Here is a 17,914-nt window from a genome sequence, read left to right as displayed (position 1 = left end):
GAGGAGTAGCAGTCAGTATACCAGCCCATAAATTGTTATAGCACTCACAAAGAGGCTGTGTTAGCCCCTATAGCCTGCCCATGACTGCAGGTGGCTGTCCCCAGCCTCTCCTTGGATAGAAACACAAAGCGAGGTGCTTTTGGGAGAGTAAGGGTGAATTTCCCCATATGGGGATAATATTTTCTAATGCACAGTTGAAATACAGTGTCGGAGATGCTTGTGTTCACTCCAACAATGTCCTAGACTGAGAAAGAGCACACAGGCTGTAGACTCAATTGTTTTTCTCAGAGCAGAATATCTGTTGTTCTACGCTGAGATGTCACTAAGATGTTATTTGTCTGGTGCACAGAGGGTGAAATCCAGCGGGCAACCCCATGGACAAGTTTTTTCTTTTTTTCTGTCGCATTGTGAGAGATGGATTTGTAAAAGCAGGTCAGACGAAGCTTGGGGCTGTGTGGCTTGTTGTGAGTATCAACTCTGATTTTTCTTCCTCCCTGTCACCAGTAAAATATGGCGGGAAAATAGATTCTTCAGCAGAAAATAAAATGATGTGGTGAATTCTTTGCTTAACTCCAGTTTTGAATTTTTTTGTTGTCCTTGTTGGCTATGTAATAGCCAGCCCGTCATTCTCCTTTTGCATACATGAGAGCACCATCTCCATTATCATTCCTCCTGTAATAGTGCCCACTGAGAGTCACGATAATCAGCATGAAACAGTGTTGAAATGAGTTAATTTGCAAGCACAGCATGCCTGCATAAAACATGAAATGCAGCATGATTATTCCATGGGAAATCTGTGTCCAGTTCTTGAGATGACTTAATGAAGAATCCTAGACTGTAAGCTGGGTGAGGGCAAGGACTGCCATTTTCTCTATACTGAAACTAGCACAATGGGGCTCCAACCTGGTTCCCCTCAAGTTGCTGCCACAGAATAAATGCCTATTAATGAGAGCAACTGAATTGCAGCTAATTAGACAGTGATTTAGTTTTGAATATATTTTGGCCACTTTCTCTCTTTCTTCCCTCTTCCATTGCAGCCCTCTCCTCTCCCATCGCATTACTTTCCCTTTGGCTGAGGGACGCTATGCACAGTGCCCTCTTCATCCTGATCACCAGCCAAAGGGAGTCACTTGGGAAAATTGTCACATACTCTGGCCCCACCTCAGAGCCTGAGTAGTGATTCCAGTCCCTTTTGGCTCAGGGACAGCAGGACTGAACGGAATACCCCAGCTCCAGTTGCTGTTTGGTTACATTGGGAGGTGCTCGGTGTAGGCAAGCATATTAGCATCAGTACTGGTTATCTGAATATGGTTGAATAATTCCAGCTGATACGCGTATTGTTTGGATTTGGTCACCCATCTGTTTACTCTGTCAGCAGCAGAATTATTATTTTACCTCAGTTTTTAGCACTGGTGTGATGGCCACTGGAACACTGTGTCCAGTTCTGCTGCTCACAATTCAAGAAGGATGTTGTTAAATTGGAGTGTTCATAGAAGAGCCACAAGAATGACTAAAGGATTAGAAAACAAGTAGTATAGGGATAGACTCAAGGAGCTTGATCTAGTTAGTTTAATACAGTGGTTCTCAACCTTTCCAGACTACTGTACCCCTTTCAGGAATCGGATTTATCTTCTGTACCCCCCAAGATTCACCTCACTTAAAAACTACTTGCTTACAAAATCAGACATAAAAATACAAAAGTGTTGCAGCGCACTGTTACTGACAAATTGCTTATGTTCTCATTTTGTCTGTGAAATTTTAGTTTGTATTGATTTTGCTAGTGCTTTTTAAGTAGCCTGTTGTAAAACTAGGCAAATCTGTAGATGAGTTGATGTATCCTCTGTAAGACTTCTGCGTACCCCCACAGTTACATGTACCCCTGGTTGAGAACCACTGGTTTCATAAAGAGAAGGTTAAGGGATTACTTAATTACTGTCTATATATACCCACATGGGGAACAAATATTTAATATCAGGCTCCTCAATCTAGCAGAGAAAGGTATAATATGATCCAATGGCTGGAAGTTGAAGCTAGACAAATTTAAACTGGAAATGAGGCCTAAATTTCTAATGTTGAGAATAATTAGCCATTGGAATGATTTACCAGGGGTTGTGGTGGATTCTCCATTACTGGCGGTTTTAAAATCAAGATTGGATGTTTTTCTAAAAGATCTGCACTACGAATTATTTTGAGGAAGTTGTCTGGCCTGTTATACAGAAAATCAGACTAGATGGTCACAGTGGTTCACAACAGTTCCTTCTGGCCTTGGAATCTATGAATTGATGAATGTGCCCTTGGAGCTCTGCCTGGATAGCTGGCAGCATATGGGTAATCAACAGACAAGCACTCCTCATATATTTCTCTCATCTCCCATCCACGTAAAAACAATTCTGTCTACAAAGACTTGTTGCTATTTTTAGTTTATGTTGGTAACTGCTTAATACTATTAAGTCCTTACCTGGTAATGAACTTTAGAAACACATTAGCACTTCTTCTACAGCCCAACATATAGTATGTTGTCCTCCAATTTCCTCACATTAAAAAATCCTCCAGAAAATCTGAATGATCACCTCCTACTTAGCTCAAATCTACACTATGACAGATTCCTTTAACAGTTATTCGTTAAGATCCATGAACTGTTAGGAAGCACTTTTGTGGAAATGGATGTCAGCCATTATGTCTTTCATTGTGCCAAAAATCAGTCAAATACTCAGGTCTTGCAAGTACGTTGCTAAATGAAATTGGAAAGAAGGAAACATCAGAGAGTGATTTTTTATAAGTTAAGAGAAGTGATCAAGATAGATTCCTTCTGCATGTGAGACTCTGCCAGAATGTAAGCATTATACTTTTATAGCCTAAAGTAATATACTATACAAAAGAGTTTAATAGCAGAAATATTAGAAAAAGGAGACAGGAATTAATTAATTGAACTGGACGGCATTGCATAGATGAACTAACTCCATATGAGTGGTAGTGCTCTCCTGTTGCCTTATTATTCTTCCTAAAATAAAGGCCACCAGCCTTCAAATGCATCAACTGAGGTATAGGCTTTTGCAACAAGTTTGCACTGGGGACAGAAAGGAGAACTTCTAGTGGTACGGTGTCAAAAATGTCTGGAGTTTTTGTTCACAATGAAACTTATTGGCTGAGTGTTTTCTAGAATTGACACCTATTTGTGTTTGCTTTTCAGAAAGCCATTGTGGTGTCGCATTGGTGTATACATCCATGTTCCATTAACACATTGTGACATATCCTCATCACATAGCAACACAACCTCCTTATGTTGACTCATGACATTGTATGGTGATGTCATGTGACCTGAAGTGTGTTAGGGGCTCTTTTATTTGTTCTGCCAGCCAGCAGAACAAGGGATGGACCCAGACTGTGTCACAGTAACAGGGGGCTAGTAACAGCCTTATCAGTCATCCGTATAACATTCATTAGCACCAATGGATGGTACATGAGCAAATCAAAAACAAAAATAGACTCTAAAGTATTACATTTGAGGATCCTAGCACATTAGCATTGAATGAGTGAGACTTATAGAGCTGTTTATTAAGGCTAAGGACATAAATAACCACGCACAAGGCTATTGCATTAAACTGCTCTTACACCTTAGTTCTGTTGGTATATCTCCACTAAGATGACTCCATAAGGCCTTCAGGACCAAGGAATGGTCTGGCAGTAACAAAATATTTATTTTATTAAGTGTACTGTACTTATAAGGTTTGTAATACTTCAGGTGTGCTAGTATTATTGTTTGAGCATCATTTCACAGTTTGCATTAAAACAAGAACTTAATGTGACTGGAGAATACACAGGAAAGCCTCATAGAGGAAAGCCATTTTTTCACCCTACAGAAGTGTTTAGCTCTAATTAGAAATTCATTGTAATGTTAAGAATTGCAAGGTGCATGCCATCATGCACTGAAACAATTCAGGATTCTTTACTTCATTATGAACAGAGATTCATTTATATCAGACTTCACTATAAACAGATTCCTTTGTTCATCACATTCCTGTGGAAAGGAAATTAGCATTGTACGATTCAGTAACATCACCCCTCTAGTTGGATAGATTTCTTCCTAACCCTTACTACATATGGCATGTTGTATTCTGTCCATGTTTTTCTTTTAAACATCATAACAGATTAAAGTAGATAAGGAAAACAATTAAAATACTTTTGCTTTTAAGTTTTATAAGGAAACAATGCGCTACCAGTCTGAAGCATTCTGTTGAAAAGAAAACACCTCTATCATATGACCCCTGTATCCTGCCTATAGCTGCCCTGAAGCTATGCAACTTCTTTGGAAATGTGAGAGAGCCTGAGCACCTTTTTGAGTGACCTTTATTTAAAATGATCCTTGCTGCTTGCAGTGAACCCTATTTTGCATGCTTACTGTCAAGGGAAAGCATATTTTCGGAACCTGCATACACTTAATGCACATAAATATAATATAATCACTAACTACACACACATGCATACATTCACATATATTCTCACATACACACGCTTTTTGCTTACTTTCAGAATGTAACGGTTTCTTTTCTTGGAGTGCACTTTCTAATACTAAATCTGTAATATTTACTGTGAGGTTCATAAATCTGATTTAATCAGACATGGATACTGTATTGCACGTGCTGGTGTATTCTTAATTATTTTCCCATTTACTTCCCATATTAATATGCAAATTGATATTTTATACATCATCAGTCAAATAGCTGAGAATTTGTCCAGACCCATATTCAGGTCATTAACCCAAAAAAACATTCATGTTAAGGGTAAATAGAGTAGAGGTCTAACAGAAGAATCATGTCTGGTGCATTAAACAAACGATCCAATTTCTCAATGATGATGATATCATCAAAGTAAAACAAACTTACCTTAGTGCAGGAAATCTTCCTCTGCTGTATTCTGGACAATTTCCTTCCTCTCATTCACTCCAAAGGGGCAAATCCACTTTCATAAAGAAAATTGTCTATTTAAAGATGCAGAATGAAGGAAATTGATGATTCCTCCTCTGAGCTCCCAATTCACTTGTTTTAGCAAGTTGAGAAACCTAGTCACAACAGTAATTCAGAATGATTTTTCTGTTTGTATTCTGTAGGCTGAGTAGCAGCAGCAGAGAGTTATACCCAGAGACGCGAGACAGTGCTGCAAGGGAGAGACAGTGGGGAACCATGGCACTGACTTGGACCAAACTCTAAATATAACCCAACCCACTTTCTGTGCCGTTCTCTTCATACTCTGAAGGCAAATGACCTTGTCAGAAAACTGACCTCACAGGCTGTCACTCTCCACAAAGAGGATCTAATGGGACAGAGCTGCAGTGTAATGGGACAAAAAAGCAAGCAGCCATCTGTTTGTAGCAAACAAGTGTAGGTATGAACTCTATTTTTATGGTAATTACAGTCTAGCTCAAGAGATACCGCTCTTTATTTGGTCATTTCAGACACACTCTGCATACAAGTTTAGAACAGGGATAACAGATGGGATATTGCTTTGAATCATTTTGTACCTTCCAGCCTTAAACATTACAGAGCCTTGAAGTAAGATGAGTAGGAAGGGCATGACATTTCTTGTTGGATTCAGACCAATTCTCCAATTTGTCAAGGTTGTTTTTAATTGTAATCCTGCCCTCCAAAATACTTGCAACCCCTCCCAGTTTGGTGTGTCTGTAGATTTTATAAGCATACTCTCCTCTCCTTTATCAAGTTATCAATGAAAATATTGAATAATACTGGACCCAGGGCAGATCCCTGCACAACCCTACCTAAGTATGCCCTCCCAGTTTGACAATGAACTGTTGATAACTATGCTTTGAGTACATTTTTTTTCAACCAGCTGTACCCTCACCTTGTAGTAATTTCATCTAGACCACATTTCCCTAGTTTGCGTATGAGAATGTCCTGGGGGACTTTGTCAAGAGCCTTTCTAAAATGAAGATATCTACTGCTTCCTCCTTATCCACTAACTCAGTAAACTTGTCAAAGGAGGAAATGAGGTTGGTTTGGCATGATTTGTTCTTGACAAATCCTTGCTGTCTATTTCTTATAGCCCTCCTATACTCTAGATGCTTACAAATGGATTGTTTAATAATTTGTTCCTGTATCAAAGTTAGGCTGACTGGTATATAATCCCTCTGGTCCTCTTTGTTCCCCTTTTTAAAGATAGGTATTATTTTTGAGATTGCTTCAGCTAGTTCATATGCATGCCACACTATTCTTAATGGTAAAACAAGCCTCAGAAAGGAAATCAGGGGCATTATAGCCATGAGTGATACTATATGCCTACAAATAAAATAAAATAAAAGAGATTGAATAGCAGTAGTGGCAAGCAAAACAGCAGTATTCTAACTTTGAACAGCAATGCTAGAGTCAAAGATATCATAAAAAATGAAACCTGTTATTAATTAAATGGAATATCTATTAGAACTGTGTATCATAACATCTTTATGGATGGCTCCTGTAGGCTGAAAAGCTAGCTGTAATAAAGGAAATTGGTGTTTGACTTTGAGAGAATATGAAAAATGAATTAGGCCGCCTCCAGACAACTCCTGTTTTCTTCATATACATTCTCAGGGCTGTGGGTTGACTCTCTGATACCTTTATGATGTTATGGTAGCATGTTTCCTTATTCTGATGCCAGATGATATCAGGACTAGCATAGAAAATAATCTATAATCTAGTTTATGGAATGGATTAGCAGGGTTTCTGATTTCTGGTACTGCATTCCTGTGGTATCTTGAGCATGTTTTTAATAAAGAGGCCTGTGCTTGTGGTATATCTCTGCCAGTTGCTTTACCTAGCATAGTGCAGGCTGTTATATATTAGAATTGAATGGGCTGTTAAGACCAAATCCTCTGTTGAAGTGTTGGGGGGAGCTCCTCTAGGTCAGGTTTGAGGTGCATTGGTGGGGCTATGTGAGGGAAGCTTGCACTACCACCGCCTATGTATCATGACTTCTGTGTATGGAGAACTTCAGGCTCTAGAGCTGTCAATCCACTACATTTCACCAGCAATAATGTCAGACTTCTCTCCCCTCGCCATCCCTCGCGTCATAATAAAATTTAGGAAGGATCATGATTTCAGAAAGTCAGTCATTGCTTCCTTCCCAAACAATCTGAGTAAGAAAAAATCCTTTCTTGTTAATGGTTAATTCTTCTGGTGTTTATTACCAATGCCCTTTTCTGCAGATAAATTCTGGGGTAGATGCAAGGTGGCTGTGTAAGTTCTGGAGGTTCCTAAACCTCATAGTCTGAGGCAACCCCTTTAACTATAGAGTTAAACATTAACTCATGCCTATTCAGAGTTCTCTATGGATATTTTGCATTGGTTGTCCACATATTAATCCTTCTAAAAGACCCATTTCTATCTTGCTCCTTATAGTGAATTAAGTTGACTTGTATATAAATTGACTGTAGCTGTTTCCTTTCCCCTAACTTTTGTCTCGTTGTTTGTCTGTTGACTGGGGGCACCTTGGAATGTTTGGAAAGTACTTATAATGTAGTGAATGCTGGTAATATATGAATATTCACTGTTAAGGGAAATGCCCCATATGGAGGTTCTTTAAAAGTATTAAATAAATGGGGTATGTGGGTGTGGTTTAATATTTCCACAAAGAGGCATTTTTGAAGCAGAGCACTGTTGTTCAGCTAGATGATTCTTTTCAATTGATTCATCTTCTGAGTAAAATCATAGTTCCTGGACAGTTGTTGTCGTTAAAATTCTGTGGCACTTTTCACAAGACTAGAGGTGTTAACCCCTGTCTCCTGTCCAAATTTTAAGGTGGTTATTACATTCAGACTCTCAATTCCCTTGTGATTTCAGTTGGATACAGTGTTCTCTTGCTGTTTTAAATGGTGGGTAGTGTTGCTTGCAATGTTAAATCCAGCGTTGGCAGCATCTGAGTTGATTGTGAAGTGGTTCTTGTACATGCAAGAATAGAATAGAAGCATCTTGGAATCCATCAGAAAGAAAAAAGAAGAACAGGAGTACTTGTGGCACCTTAGAGACTAACAAATTTAGTAGAGCATAAGCTTTCGTGGACTACAGCCCACTTCTTCGGATGCATATAGAATGGAACATATATTGAGGAGATATATATACACACATACAGAGAGCATAAACAGGTGGGAGTTGTCTTACCAACTCTGAGAGGCCAATTAATTAAAAGAAAAAAAACTTTTGAAGTGATAATCAAGCTAGCCCAGTACAGACAGTTTGATAATAAGTGTGAGAATACTTACAAGGGGAGATAGATTCAATGTTTGTAATGGCTCAGCCATTCCCAGTCCTTATTCAAACCGGAGTTGATTGTGTCTAGTTTGCATATCAATTCTAGCTCAGCAGTCTCTCTTTGGAGTCTGTTTTTGAAGTTTTTCTGTTGAAAGCTTATGCTCTACTAAATTTGTTAGTCTCTAAGGTGCCACAAGTACTCCTGTTCTTCTTTTTGCGGATACAGACTAACACGGCTGTTACTCTGAAACCTATCAGAAAGAAAGGCCCTAAATAAGTGTGAAATATTTATTTTATTGTTGTTTTAATAAGCATCCGAAACACTTTTAAACAGCTGAGATCCTCATTTTCCATGTTACCTCAATAAAGTCAAAGTGACTTTCTGGAAATATATTTTTTTAATTACTTATGAGCAGAAAGAACATGCAAAATTTCAGTACAAAGGGAATTTTTGAGAAATTTAAGCAGCCGGGAGATTTGTAAGAGACGAAAGTGCGTCTGAACCTTCACTATAGTGTCAATTATTTTAACATTGCCATAGGTAACAGGTCTGTTTTGTACATCATGTTAAAACATAAAGGCATCTTGAAGCACCAGTTGTTCCAGTGAGGTGCTAGTTATGAGGAAGTTAACTAGAATGGGAAACAGTAAAATGGGCTGTCAGATCCTTAAAACTGTATTTGCTGGTTTGTACTTTGACCACCTAGGATTTCAAAACCAGGTAAATAGATACATTTTCTAAAATCATTTGCCTTCTGTCCCTGTAAAAGAGCATTGCGGTCCCACTTGCCTCATTATGTCAGAAAGCAAAAGTGAACTACATCAGACCCCTCAGTTATAGGGTAACACAATCATTCTGGTTAGCATCAGGAGGTACTGCTGGTTAGAAAGAGATAACCGGCTATTTTTACCTGTAGCCGCTCTTCCTCTGTCATGTTTGTATATTTCCTCCTTTTTGTAATTATATCTTTTGATGCAATATTTTTTTTAAATGTCGAGTAATCTGGATGCTGAATTGTAGTCAGTCTGCAACCTGAGCTTAATTTAGAGCATTGTAGAGCTAATCTCATATGACACAGGTCCGTATAAGTTATTTCAGTGTGTTAGGTTAGACAGTTCTACCTGTCTGTCACTTGTAGACATATTCCTTTTTCTGTTCTGGTTAACTTCCAGTTAGTGAATCAAGGTGAACTCACGACGGGTTTGGAAGCATCAGCTCTGGTTGGGGGTGGAGGGTGTTGAAAGAAGAAGCTGGAAAGGGGAGTTGAAGGGGAGGTAATTCTTAGAAATGCTCCATGAAGAATTCTTTGCAGATAGAGAGTATGACAGATATTAATGTCTGCATACTAACCGTGTTGGACCATGTCCGAGCAAATCTAAAAATAACATGAAACCTCACCATCAAGCACTGTTCTTGTCAGCTGAAATGGTAGGGTTTTTAGTTCAAGTTGACACTAATCAAAGGAAGAAGGTTAACTAAAATATCCTGGAAAGGCATTAAGACCATCTTGGTCATTCCTGAACAGGACAGGCTTTTTGCCCATTTGGTTGGTCAGTCACCTAATAAGATTGTGCCTATTTCTGCTCAGTCGCATATGGCAGGTGCCCATGGGTCTCAGATGTGCGTTACAATGCTTTCTTTGGCTACAGACGCACTCTTTCAGAAGCCTCATTGCAGTTAAAGTAAGGGATTCTGGAGTCCATTTGGGATCTCAGGAGGCCCACTGCCCTGAATAAATGGGGAAGCCTGTTCTGGAAAAGGAAAGCCCAGTGCATATGAGTGAGGGAAAGAAGAGATGGACTGGATGGATTGCTGTGGTTGGTGAGAGGAGTGGAGTACGAACCATAGGCAAGAATCAAAGGTAATCACCTGATGTAACCATTGAACCAGGTTGCCACCTCTGCCGCCAAGGACCGACTGAGCAAAGGTTGACATAGGAGCTAGAACTAAGGGTGACACAGTCATTGTAAGGCAAAACTTCATGTGCCCCTGTGAACTATGCCTACTAGTAATTATTCTGGTAGTTCCCAACTACTTGCTTTATTGCTTTTAGAACCCAAGTGCTAAGATATCTGAGTATTTGAATGCATTCTATGTGAGGGGCCTGTCATGGACCCATGACCAGAAAGGCCCTGAAGAAGTTTCTTCCACAAGTTTTACTAAGTTGGAAAGTCTTTCTCAGTGCAATAAATTGGAAAGGAAAGATCTGTATTAATTTTTAAAGAAGAGAGGCACTTTGCTGAGTCAGTCTGTCTTTCCATATAGCATCAAAGATTTCCAGTGAGCTATAATTATTCTGCCCTTTGATGTGATTGAACATTAATTTTTCATTTCCTGTCATTATACTTGCTATCTTAATGCTTTCTAATATTTAATCTTGTTTTATTGTCTGAATTTTAACATGTTTTGCTAATCCTTAGCCAAGAGGGACACATTTTGGGTTTTTTTCAGTCTTCTTGATTTCTCAGTAGTGCTTCAGTACACTGCTTACTGGGAGGAGGAAGGGCGGGGGAGAAGGAATATAGTCAATGGTGTTGGAGCAGTTTGTGTAGTGTGGGGTGCTGAGAGCCATTGAACCAAACTGTAAACCATGGAAACCACTTCAAGCCAGGAGGTGCTGTCGCACCCCAGCACCTCTAGTTCCAGCACCTATGAATACAGTCTTTTTGGGAGGGCGGGCAGAAAGGAGGCAGAAATGTTTTGCCATTTGAGTCTTTTCTCGGTCCAATTTACCAGAAATGCTTTGGAAGCGAGGGGAGGAACCACTTTTCTTGTAGCTGATTTTGATGATGTGTTGATCTCTCCTATTATTATTATTATTATTACACCTCTACCTCGATATAACGTGACCCGATGTAACATGAATTCGGATATAATGCGGTAAAGCAGTGCTCCGGGGGGGGAGGGGGGGAGGACACTCCAGCGGATCAAAGCAAGTTCAATATAACGTGGTTTCACCTATAATGCGGTAAGATTTTTTGGCTCCCAAGGACAGCGTTCTATCGAGGTAGAGGTGTATTGCTACTACTGTAGAAGGCCCAGTCATAGACCAGGACCCCATTGTGCTTAGGGCTGTACACACACAGAACAAAAGGATGGTAAAATGTAGTTTTTGTTTTGTAATAAATCTGCTTGGCAACCATTTGACCATCTACTAGGATATCACACCATGGAAATTAAGGACTTCATGTTAGCTGAAGGGAAGAACTCAGATACTCCTTCACCAAAAGCCTAGGACTCTACCATTTGTACTGAAGGATAACCTGCTTTTGATATTAGCAGTATAGGCCTTTAGCACATATCTGAGTAATCCTGATTCCATCCAGTAGGCAGTTCCAACTGCTGGTTCCCCCTACCTTCAGCGCTTCCTCTCTCTCTACTAGACCAGACATCTCTCTACCTCCAAGATGCCTCTTTCTTTAATCTGCCCCTATGACAGCTGCTATTCAGCTCCCAGTTCAGCCTATTTCAGTTAAAAGCAGCTAATCTGTTCCCCAGGCATTAATAAGCATCATGGTTAGGCTGGGAAGGAAAGTGAGAGTTTATCTCTCACATGCTGCCTTGGGGAATAGTAGTGTGGTAGTACTTCAAAATGCAGCTTTCTCCTCTCCTAACCCCACTTTAAGACCAGCAATGCTGGTCAGCACCACTGTGGAGGTAGTGGGGCAACTTCTAACTGAGCTAGGATGAGCTAGAAGATGGTTTTGTTCTGCAGCAGTTTAATTTAAAGGGGAACTTGACTGAAGCAGTCACACAATGTACGCTTGAAGTAATTTATGGAGAACAGGAAAAGACAGAATATCAAAGAACTGCATTAAGATTAATTATCCAGTTCACTGAAGAATTAGGTAATTTTAAATGACAGAGGTAAGAAAAAGATGTGAAACTGTTTGCCTGATTTTTTTAAACCCCCCCCCCCCTCCAGTAATCTGAGATTTCAAGCAAGAGCATAGTAATTTGGGGGTTTTCCCCCATCTGAAACTTTACACAGAGCTAAATATTTCTCTTTGTGCTGGCAGCTCCGGGAAATAAAATTCTTCCTAAGTTAATGGGTATGTTGTAGATCAAGAGTGTTTTGTTTTGTTTTGTTTTTTGTTTGTTTAAACAACAAAATCCTACTATTTTTCAGTGACCTCGTACCCAGACTGAGTGGACCTTACTCACCTAAAGAGTCAAAAATATTTTTTTTATGCTGCAGTACTCTTCAGTTTATAAAGACAACATAGCAACAACAAAAAAGCTTATTATTCTACAGCTTCCAGGGGGTAGAAGGCACCTTGTAGAATATATAAAAGATGTATGCTCTGTCTCAGGTTGCTTACAGTCTAATTTTAGATATGATACTTTAGAGCAACAAGTGGGAAGGAGGGGGAATAGAGAAAAGGATGAGATTTACAATAATAGATTATGTAGTAACCTGCGTTTTTTATGAGTACATCTGACTAGTGCTGCTACATTATTCGTTGTTTAATTTATTTTCCTTCCCACTCATTTCTGTCACACTCCCTGGTTCTCTGACCGATGTTAGTTAGTGTTGTTTGAATGCCCCATGGAGGGAATGATTTGAATGATGAAAAAGAAAGGAACTGGTTGCAAGTGTGTTCCATGCATAGAGAGCTACGTGATAGATGGCACAAAGATGGGAGTGGGAGGAGAATATAGGAATTACTAGAGTAGTGGTTATCCATGGTTCATCTAGTCCAGTATCATATCTCTGACAGTGGCCAGAACTGGATGCTTCAGAGATAGGTGAAAGAAACCCCAGAGTGCACAATTATGCCCACAGGGGAAGTTTCTTCTTAAATCCATGACAATAGCTGCCTTATATCATAAAACAGGAGCGTTACATCCCTTCTAAAAATGGTTTTATTCTGTCTAATGCACCTGTGAATAGTTTTAGTTATCCAGATAAAAATCTAATTGTTTTCTTAATCCAGCTGAGATCTTGGCCTCAATAATGTCTACAGAAGTGACTCACACAGGCCAGGAACATGTTGTGTATCCAAAACCAAACAAAAAAAGAATTCCATCTTTTAGAAGTTGTTGCTTTTCTTTTTAATTGAATGTTCCCCTGTTCCTATGTTATGAAAGAAGGTAAATAGAAGTGTCTGATTTACCTCATCAGTGCCATCCATTATTTTGTATTCCTCTCATTTTTCTGTTTATCTCCTCTGTAAAATAAACAGTTAATGATCCCTTTAGTCTCTCTTCTTGCCTCTTACCATTTTGTCACCCAGCTCAGAGCCTGCTTTATTTTATTCTATCCTTTTTTGCGATGAGTGTGATCAGAACTGAACCCAGTATTTTAGGTAAGAGGATACTATTAACTTACATAATGGCATTATGTCATATTCAGAATTGTTCCCATTCTTTGAATCCTAACATTTCTTTGCATTTTTGACTGCTGCAGCACATTATGCAGTGGCTCACAGGACTACATTGTCATGGGAGAGTTTACATTTTATTTCATTAATTGTTCTTAGTCATTAAAACAGTTAAATATTTATGTTAAGGTTATTTTGACTCCTTTACCAGACACATTAGAGCAAAGGAGTGGCATGAAGAGAACAAAGGGCTTAATAATGAGGAATTATGCCAGCAAACACGAATCCACACCTATTAACTAATATGAACAAACTTGCATCCCACTTCAAGACATGTTATTTAATTTTCACGACCAGGAGTCATTAAATAGTACAGTCTGGAGAAAGTTACCTGGCAAATGTCCCTGCTAAGCATGTGATGTTTAATAAGGGAGACAATAAAGGGGAATCTGCTATGTGTGGATTGAAAAAAAAAGTTTGGAATTATAGCACTGGATGTGTTTAAAGAAATGTGATAAATTTGTGATAAGTATGTATGAAAGCTTACATGCGCATGGTTACCATATTTAGAGAGAGAGAGAGAGTGTGTATTTCTGTATTTAGATGTCTAGTGCCTGGGGGCGTGTAATATACTGCTGGGAATACTGAGAGCTGTGAGACACTGTACTCTCTCTGCCTCAGCAATAGTGAGTTTTGCTGGTGATTAGACTGTATGTCAGCTCCCTGCTGCACCAGCCAGTCTTCCTCACCAGCAAACTGCTCAAGGCTCTCCTGGCCCAAATCTCACCTGGCAAGGAACAGTCAGTGAAGTCCAGCCCCACAGCTCTTCTTTGTTTCTTTGCAATGCACGGCCCCTACCACTGTGTATTCACAGGAGATATTAAGTTTGCTGCTTTGTTAAAGAGTCAGTACATCATAACTTGTTAATTTAATTGGGGTAAATACACCCTTCTCTTCAAACACAGCACTGAAATGGTTTATAGTAAAAGTAAAACAAACTTATTAACAAAAGACCATGGATTAAATGATATCAAGTGAAAGAGAGAAAGGTAGAGCAAGTAAAAGGAAAACATGCATCTAAAAGTCTAAATCTTTATCTGGCAAGATATAGTCTTTGTTCAAGATGGTTTCTTTTATCCACAGTCTCCTTTCCAGCTGTTTACTGGCCAGGAGCCATCACTGAGATCAAATTGCTTAAGATCTTCTTATCAGATGCGGAGCTTGCCAAGCCAATTTGCGGCAGCCTCATCAGCGAAGTGCAGAGCACTCAGACCACCATTAAATCTGGTCAGAAGGCAGTCAACCAGTGATGTGTAACATTGTCTGTCTCTGGCCATAACTGTATGTGGGAACCTCTCATCGGCTCCAGGTATGAAGGCTGGCTATACATTGACCCTGGACCATTTACAATCAGTTCAGAAAGGCCCATGAACAGCATGGGAAGTCAAAACTGGATAGACTCATGGTTGAGTCAGTTATAAGAGACTTGTTTCTGATGTCAGCTGCAGACCATTCTTCAAGCCAAGTAGTCATCACAGAGAAATCTGGGCAGGCTAGAGGGCCCACAATGGGTGCTTCGACAGCAAGCGTACTTACTCTTGGATGATCAAAAAGGTGTGTGTATTTGATCTTCTTAACCATTCTGGCTATAGCATCCTCACAATGGATGTGCTTAATGGATGTGTGCTTCTGGTACTGATGTGGGTTGAATCATACCAGCTATGGTGCACATGGTTGAGTATAGTTGTGTGTCAATCAACTTGATGTGAAGTGAATGGAGCCAGACCGGAGCACAGTATTCTGCTGCAGAGTAACAGAGGGCTAACCCAGATAATAGGAGTTTGCTCCCCTAGAAGTGCCAACCAATTTGCTTAGATAGTTGTTCTGCCTCCTTACCTTAGCTGCAGTGTCCTCAGGTGGTTAAGATATGGGGAAGACCTCTCTAGGGTGACTCTGAGGTAGACTGTGTGGGATTTATGTTTCAAGCAATGAAATTAGGATAAATCACTGTTAATGCTGCATTCAGCTGCTGGCAATCCCTCAGCATTGAGCTGCAGTATTCTCAGGACTAGTCTGATGGCTCGAACGTTGCGGGAGGGGAGTGGAATTGCATCAGGAATGTCGGCTGACAAGTGACCGAGATTCAGCCCTAGAAAGGATTTTGAATGCAGTCTGCTGACTGGATAATCAGCTTCTCCGGTATGAACTTGGTACTCATGGGTTGCGTGATGAGAACACTGATCCATTGCCCCTGTCTCTTAAGATGGATTCTCTCTCTGTTATGTGTATTGTTGTGATGGGGAGTTCATTCCACACTAGCCCTGAAGGGGTTAAGGTGGCTCAGAAAGAGCCAATTAACCATATAGGTCACACCAGGGAGCGAGCTAGGGACTGAAAAAAGCTAATTGATGATGAAGCCCAGCTTGGCAGGACCTGGCTGAGCTTGTATAAAGCCAGGAAGTTTGCAGCAGAAGGGGGATGTAGGGAGAGAGTCTGCAGTCACACTCTGGGTGCAGAAAGGTGGGGCAGGAAAAAACCCAAGGGGAGTGAAAGCCCCATGATCCTTGCCATGTGGGAAGGGCTTACCCAGAGGAATTTCGGGGAAGAAAGCCTGTGGAAGGCAGAGTAGGATGAAGCCCGGGGAAAGAACCGTGAGGATTGAGGCTGTTTAGACCTTGGCTACTGATGATAGGGTCCCCTGAGCTGGATCCTGGAGTAGTGAGCAGGTCTGGGTTCCTCTAGCAGCCACTTGGAAGTAGCTCAGGACAGGTAAAGGCGGCATCTGGACAGTTAGTCCAGTGTGATGTCAGTGCCCCAGAAGGGGAGGACTGAATAGTGACCTGGTCAGAGGGCTGAGTCATGAAGAGGGAGCACCCCAAGACCCAGAGAGAGGCCAGGGTGCAAGAACCAAGGGAAGGGGGCACCAGACCAGGAGAGAGCTACCCCCAGATCCAGCCACAAGAAGGTGCTCCAGGAGTGAGTGTATCCCATTACAATCCCACAGGGATTTCTTTATCTTACAAGTCAGAAAGGCATCCTGGGGATTCAGTCTCCTGTGTTTCTCTGGAGTGCAAGAACCATTGTTAATTCTCTGTCTCTTGAGTTCAGGAACAAGATACCCTCTACTGGTTTAGCTTGATAGCTTTATTTACTGTTCATATGTAAATTGAGGTAAACCCATACTCCATTGTCTAAGACAGACATGTTTATCACCTGGGCTAGGCTGTCTTGTCTGGCTTAAACATCATGCTGAGGGAAGTCATAACTTCACATATAAGTTAACACATGCATTTTACAACAATATTAATAACCAGTGTGTTATTGGCTTTCATATGATACCTAACAAAGCATATTTTGTACAAGTATTATTGAAGTGGTGCATACAGTGAGAATATAGGGGTGCTTTGGGTCACAAGGAGTCTGTTAGTTCTGGCAGATGTGAGATACAGCTGCTGTGGTGTGGTACTGAAAGAAAAAGTGAAACAGCACCAAAACCCTTACCAGCACTTTTATTTAGTTATCCAGATCAAAAGCATTAAGTGAAAATGCAATAACCTTATATGAGAATAAACACCAGTATAGGTGTTATGTTGTATCAATAGGAAAATTGATACAGACAACTGTTCCTTTAAATAACAGCATCCATGCAGTAAACTGTTCCATCGGTGCATGGACATCAAGTCACTAACATGTCAATAAAGGTACAAGTCAACAATTTATTAATAAACCAGATTCTGGAACATTGAAAGGGACACTTAGGAAACACAACCGATAATATGAAGGAGGAACTGGTTTTGTCTTAATTCTGTGGGAGAGGTGCTGCCACATTTACTCACATTGAGTAGTACTTTACTCTGTGAGCAACCCATAACTATCCACAGAGTAAGGTACTGCTTAATCTGAGTAAGAGTGGCAGAATCTGGCCTTGTGGCATTTGAGCATACGCAACAAAATATTTCTAGCATTGCTAGAACTGGAGTTGACGTGGTGTCATAAACAATGATAGTTTGAAGCCACCTACTATATTGCTGGGATATGAATGACTGTTTCCAGAATAGGTGCCAAGTCCAGATGTCATGTAGAATAAGAAATAGTTCATTAAGACATACTCAAACTGGAGACGTGTGCATATAGGACATTTGTTATTGTGTTCAGAGCCTGCTCTTATTTTCATTCCAAGCTGAAAGAGGACAAGGATCTTGCACCGTAGTGTGGTCCAAAACTTAGACAGGCAGTGAACAGGTGGTGCATTGTTTGTGAGGTTATATCATGGACACCATTTGTCCGCTCTTAGATTTATGTAACCAGTAGAGTACCAGGCTAGATACAAGAGAAGGGGTATTGATGACTTA

General features: G+C 40.3%; 1 protein-coding gene across 5 annotated transcripts in view; it reads left to right on the top strand.

Moving 5' to 3' along the window:
• Nucleotides 1-316: 316 nt before the first annotated feature.
• Nucleotides 317-17,914, top strand: part of CMSS1 (cms1 ribosomal small subunit homolog) — a 59,854-nt gene continuing 42,256 nt past the window's right edge. For 2 of the 5 annotated variants that reach the window (XM_034789951.1, XM_034789977.1), the window contains exon 1: nucleotides 5,272-5,382. Coding sequence is in view for 1 of the 5 variants with exons in the window: in XM_034789987.1 (XP_034645878.1) it covers nucleotides 317-464 (148 nt within the window). In the remaining 4 variants the exon portion in view is untranslated. Of the gene's footprint in view, nucleotides 465-5,268; nucleotides 5,383-9,940; nucleotides 10,100-17,914 lie in introns of those variants that run through there. The other 3 variants (XM_034789987.1, XM_034789962.1, XM_034789970.1) reach the window with 3 other exon arrangements.

This window comes from Trachemys scripta, chromosome 1 (genome assembly GCF_013100865.1).
Source record: "Trachemys scripta elegans isolate TJP31775 chromosome 1, CAS_Tse_1.0, whole genome shotgun sequence".
NCBI classification, from domain to species: domain Eukaryota; kingdom Metazoa; phylum Chordata; order Testudines; family Emydidae; genus Trachemys; species Trachemys scripta.
Note: the sequence above shows the minus strand (reverse complement) of the source record. Positions and strands in the feature narration are given on the sequence as shown.